General features: G+C 45.9%; 1 protein-coding gene across 1 annotated transcript; it reads right to left on the minus strand.

Annotated features, from left to right (window-relative positions):
* Positions 1-916: 916 nt before the first annotated feature.
* On the minus strand, positions 917-1,627 carry LOC116846189. The gene is made up of 2 exons (XM_032819724.1): positions 1,229-1,627; positions 917-1,186 (listed from the first exon to the last, which is right to left on the minus strand). Exons 1-2 carry the CDS (start codon positions 1,625-1,627, stop codon positions 917-919), a joined length of 669 nt encoding a protein of 222 aa, XP_032675615.1.
* Positions 1,628-6,245: the final 4,618 nt, after the last annotated feature.

The following is a 6,245-nucleotide window of genomic DNA, read 5'->3' on the forward strand; positions in this document are numbered from 1 at the left end:
ATCATGTACACAGACACCGACAATCTTGTGTATTATCTCGAGTGCGAGAACGCTTATGAGCTCATAAGACGCGATATCGCGAGATTCGATACGAGCGAATATCCTCCCGGCAATGCGCACGATATGCCGCGCGAGAACAAAAGAGTGCCAGGATTGATAAAGGACGAGAACAATGGCGCGATTATGACCGAATTCTTGGGCCTGAAATCGAAGATGTACGCGTATCGAGTGAAAGATCAGGATAACACGAAGAGAATCAAGGGCATCAAGAAGAATGTGGTCGCGCGCGAGATAACTTTCCCCGATTACGTCGAGTGTCTAGTGGATGCGAAAGAACAGACGAAGCGTCAGTCCGCCGTGCGTTCGATGCTCCACAATGTTTACACGATATCGGAGCTGAAGCTAGCGTTGAGTCCGTACGACGATAAGCGTTACGTCATACCTGGAGAATCACACGAAACTCTGCCGTGAGGACATTATGCAACGGAGGCGGCGGCGGCAGACGAGCAAGAAATCGATCGACGACACGATTAAAAATATGTATACATTGAGAGAGGGAGAGAATAAAAGGAAAAAAAATGAAATTATGTTTGTTTTTTTCAGGAGTCATCTGAAAAATTTTAGCAAAAAAGAAACATATATTTGAAACATGCTATACATATTATATAATATATAAGAAGAAAATGTAACATAAAAGTTTTTACAGAAGAAAAAAAATGTCATTCAATCTGGATTCGTGTGTCCAAAGAAACTGCATCGTTGCGGCGACGATGAGATCGCGCAGTGAGATCGCCGTCGTTGAATCCACCACTGTCATCGGTCAGCCACACGATTCGTTGCAAGAGATCGCGTAATTGTTGCAACAGTTCCTCCTTTGGACAACTTATTCCGATCGTTTGGAAATCAAAGCTCCTGCCTATACGATGCTTTCGTTGAATTCGTTGTATCGGTTGTATTGTTTCTTGCCGAAGAAGTACAGATGACCGTCGACGTAACGAAAGGCCGAGGAGATATCCTGAGGTAATCCGGGAAATATCGTCTGAAGATTATGTCTGACGATTCTGGTGGTGGCGCAATCGTCGATTTCGCCCACTACGTTATAGATAACGAAACTCTGTCCTCTGTAAGTGTTTATCGCCGCCTTGATCTTCGCGTTTGTCGGCAGTCCGAAATCGGTGAACGACCGCTACTCTATCAATCTTTGATTGGAAAATTCGGTCGTGTATACCCTATTATCGGCGAACAGAACGATATACCCCGAAGGTTTTTGATAAGCTGCCGAAAAAGTAGTCAAATTTTCCAAAAGAAATTTCAAATATCCCTTGATCAGTATCGATTTCTGATAGGATTTGCCATTCATATCGATCGACCACACGCGACGACCACTGGCGATAAATATTTGTTTGTTGATTATCACTAGGACATTTATGCGACGCAGGGCGCACACATCTGCCTCGTCGTTGTCGTCGTCGTTGTCGTCATTTTCTCTCGTGGCAGGGGTCGTCACTGACGACGGCCGCGTAGTCGTCGCTGCCAATGTTCCACCGTACAATTGTTGAATGTTGAGCGTATCCTCTAGATTGAGTCCGATCGGAAAAATAAGTCGTTCTGGTGCGAACGCGTACATCATCGAATCTTTGCGTTCGCTGTGTGGTAATCCTAAGGCGTGGCCAATCTCGTATATCAATATGTACAACAGACTGTATCTCTCTGAGGGATTCTTATTGATCTTTATGTGTCACGATTCCGCTCTGTCGATATGCATCTCTGAGACGTGATTGGCACTTCCGGTGGGATAATTTGCGTGAGCGAGCACGCCGCCGCGTCCGTCCAGCGATATGGGACAGGTGGCACCGTTCAGTCGCACAAACACATGAGAACCTTCGCGAAACGACAGCAGGATGTTAGGATGCGAAATATTGCATTCGAATATCAACGACGAGTTCCTGGCCCACGTGTCGAAAGCAACTCTCATCGTCTTCAAAATGGTCTCGCTGGCCAGATGAAAATTCCACGTAATAAATCTCGTCGGCCACGTCGGTGTCGGCGAGTTCACCGTTTCGCTAGAGATATCTTTGAGACCGCATCGAGGCTTTTTCATTAGATCTAGCTTAATGTTGTTCAGTTCCCCCTTGCCTACGATTCGACACATTTCTTGATATAGAGCGAGTGCTTGTCGTAGAAGTTCCTCCATCTCAATCTTCCTTTCCTCCGCATTGTCGGCCGTGATCGAATCAAACACGTTTTCTTGCAGATAAGCGTATTTTTGCAGATATCGAATCGCCAACTCGACGTCGTCATCGTCGTAATCGTCAAAAGGTCGCGGTGTCGCGGTATTCCGTCCACACTTCTGGTGGCGGCGGTGATGGCTGCGGCAATGTGAAACGCGACCACAACACTGGCGATAACGACAGAGACAAGTGTCCTTGTCATTATTATCGCGGTCGTAATACTTTCTCTTCCTCTTCCTCCTTCTCCTCCTCTCACACCGATGATTACGACGCGAATGAAGGTCCATACGGTTACGCGGGACGCGACAGAAACGGAGGGGAAGGAGAGGAAATCGATGGATCACAAGACGTTCGACTTGTGAATCCAGGAATTGTGCGATTTATCGAAACCCAGCCACTTCACGTATACGCGATCGCTGCATCTGCGCAAAACTTTTTCCACGAGAAACGTCGGGATGAGCGGCTCGCTGCAACTCGTACTTGTAGAATCCTCCCTCTATCGCGTTTTCTCGAGAATCTTGTAGCAAATATGTCATCGGATTCGTTCGTTGTACCTTAACCTTGAAGGTTTCCGTGGATTAATTGGACGTGTGACCTTTCTCAAACACCGTTTTGAATCTGATTACACGCACGGGATCGTCGATCTTAAATTTTCCGAGAGGAACTATTTTTGCGTTACTGTAAACCGTAGTCACAAGAACCCGAGCGTTTTTTCGCTTCACATCGATTGGTTGCATGTCGATCGTGCGATGTCTACGAGTGTTGTAATCCGATAGCAGTTGTGGTAACGCATCAATCTATCTGCACGATCCGTTGACCGTAAATAATTTCCACATATTATTCTTTAAAGTCCGATTGAATCTTTCCACCACGGACGCTTTCATCACCGAATAGGTCAAATACTGATTTATACCGTGTCTCGTGAGCACTTTTCGTACATCAGCGTTGTAGAATTCCTTCCCTTCGTCCGTTTGCAAATTTCTCGGACATCGTTTGCCGCGCACGAGCTCCGACAACTTCGCGGCTACTTCCGCTCCGTTCTTGTTCTTGAACGGTATCGTCCACGCGTGTTTGCTCAATACGTCGATCACGGTCAAAATGTAATTGTGCCCTTTGTTCTGTAAACCATAGAAACGCATCTCCACCACATCGGTTTGCCACAGATCGTCGTAACCGCGCACTACGACACGACGTCGCAGAAAGTTTCTTCAAGCGGGCACGTGCAAGTCCTCTGCGAGTTTTCATTTTTCCACACTTCTAATTTTTTTTGTCCCACTAAATAATTCATACCCAACACTAAGTGACCCATAACGCTCTTCAATGTTTTTATATCTTCATTCATTTTATCCGATTCCTTCTGCGTCGAATCGTCTTTCGCCGTCAGGCTTGCGATTTTTGCGTCGATGTTCCTCAATTCTCGAATATGGTTATTTCTTACCTTTTCCTGCAAAAAATTGCGTATCTCTTGCTGATATGTGTCGATTTTTTCTCTCAATAGTATCGATATTTTTTGGACAATGTCTTGATGCGCCTTCTTTATCTTGTGCCTCGATTCTGCATCGAGCGATTATCTTCTCGTTATCTTCTCGATGATTTTGTGCGCAAAAATCTTGAACGAATCGACGATCATAGTCTCGATTTCGTTCTTGACAGCGCGAACGGTGCTCGTGACATAGAGGCGGCGTCGGAATCGTCTCTCGGCTCGCCTAGATTACGAATTCTGCGAGATTTTGCATCGTAAATTCTCTCCTTTTCACCATTCATATTCGTCGAGGATAACAACGCGAATTCGCGCACGAAATTTTTCAACAGTTCGATTGGCAATCGCGACTGTTCCGCATAATCGTAGTCGTTGTAACGCCTTCTCAATGACATTCCAAGTTTATTGACCGCCATTGCGCGCGCCGCCGTAAAATATAATTCTATCGAGCGTTATTTGACAAACAAAATTATTAATTTACTATTATTCCGGCCTCGCGAAGCTCCTCTAATATTGAGATAATTTCGTTATCATGCGCATTGTTGCCAGCTCGACGCGACGAGTCGAGCAACTGAAGACGATTCACCAATTCATTGGCGTCGTTCCAATGCACATAATCCACTTTGTTATCTGTTAATGTCATCCTCGAAGGTGGTGGTGGAGGCGGCGCCAATAGTAGCGCGACGCCAGTGCCCGTCATCGTCACCGGCATCGCAGCTGCCGCCGCGTTACTCGCTGATTGTGTTCGCGATCGTTTTATAAACGGAGCGATGATATGACTCCATTTGTAATCTTTGTTTCCCATTGCAGGATTGGCGGCTCGATGATTGCGTTTATGCGCGGACGTTGTCATCAATATTTTTATGTATGTTTTCAGATCGTTGTTCGTGAAAATCAATTCGTCGGGCATTCTCTTGAATATCAATTCGTACAGTCCGGGCGTGCCTGTGTGCGTCACATCGCCTATAGTCACAGAGTCATCTGCGTTAACGAGAAAAGTTTTGTTTTCCAGCATCATAACACCCTTGTCGTTCATGTACACTCCATAAACGTGATCCAACTCGCGACCCGAATCGCCCCCGAGAAAAGGATTCACATATTTGCTACCCGAAGATCCTCGACGGCGAACTCTCCGGTGTAACAAACACGCGATCGAGGCTGTCGTCTCTAGTCTCGAAAAATATGTCTTCCTCCACACCGTGCATGGTGCTCCTTCGCCACTGCTGCTGCTGCTGACGGTAAATCAGCAGATTTTAAGGAATAATCGGTGATTGCTGTTGCGACGTTGTCGTACTCGTCCTTGTAGTGCTTTCCCTCGAATTTTCTCTTACCGAGAAACATCGGTCCTCTATCGATTCTCGATGATTCTACCGTTTATTTTGCGATCTGTTTTAGAGATTCGACGATAGGCTTGAATTGTTTCTTCAACGCAATTTCACTCTCCGTCGCACCGGTTTTCAGGATCCTGTGTTTTCGACGAATCGAATCCCGCGTTTTCGCGATTTGTCTCGCAGTTTTTTCCTACGATTCGATAACGCTCGTTCATCGTACTCGTCGTCGTCGTCGTCGTCGACTGAAGAGGTTACGGCGAGACTGATTTTATTCTTTTTTTTTCAAAGCATCACGAAATCGTTGAAACCGCGTCTGTATCGACCGTTCTGTAACGCGCAGTCTTTATCTATCGTTAGGAAACCGTGTTTGCGTCGCCAACACTCGCGACACAGAGTGTGAAAATCTTCGTACGACATATCGGTGTTCACGTGATCGTTGTAGATGTGTCACAGATTGGTATCGTCCTGCTTAAACAGCAGCAACAAATTCGCATTGTCGCGCACTAAATGTTTGGGTATTTTGGCGTACGTTTGACTGAAATAAAAGCAGTCGATGTCGCAGTGTCGTCCCATGGCGAAATATTCTCTAATTGGCTCCTGTTTGTCGCAGATAATATCGTCGAATACAACGATCGAATTCGGAAAGGTCTCGTTCGGCGGTATAACATCCTTACTATTGGAGAACTCGTAATATCCGATTTCGTCTATCGCGTCGAGCAATTCCTTGAGATATTGATACTTCAACTGATGCAATGATTTCGAGTATACGTATAGATTCTCAAATCGCACTCCCTACGGACTCTCTAGAAGACTAATCAGAACATTCGTTTTTCCGCAATTGGACGGTCAGCATATGATACAACGAATAGAATTGGGCAACAGATCGCCATGCTTACGAATTGCCATCGTCGAATTAGATATCAGCGATATCTTGCGATCGAGATTCGACACTCCAATCGTGCGTGATTGACGAATGAAACACATTTGATAAAAATCACACGCATGCGCACTGATCATCTATTTATATATCCTCCTCCTCCTCCTCCCCTTCCTCCTCCACGACTAGACAATAACAATTTTTATACTCGATCGCCGTGCGGGGATGTGACAGAGAGATAGAAAATGTTGTGACCGCTGTTCTCTCCGCGAGAAGAACAAGGCCAAATCTTCGTTTCCGCTACGGCGGCGACGGCCGGCAGCTCA

The sequence above is a fragment of the Odontomachus brunneus genome, unplaced genomic scaffold (genome assembly GCF_010583005.1).
Source record: "Odontomachus brunneus isolate Ranch 3 - 2012 unplaced genomic scaffold, Obru_v1 Obru_scaffold_061, whole genome shotgun sequence".
In the NCBI taxonomy this organism is placed as follows: Eukaryota; Metazoa; Arthropoda; class Insecta; order Hymenoptera; family Formicidae; genus Odontomachus; species Odontomachus brunneus.

Coding starts and splice junctions, on each gene's coding strand:
- LOC116846189 (XM_032819724.1), bottom strand. CDS start 1,627: ATGTACGCGTTCGCACCAGAACGACTTATTTTTCCGATCGGACTCAAT. Junction 1,187..1,228: donor TTCTGTTCGCCGATAATAGG/GTATACACGACC, acceptor TTGATAGAGTAG/CGGTCGTTCACCGATTTCGG.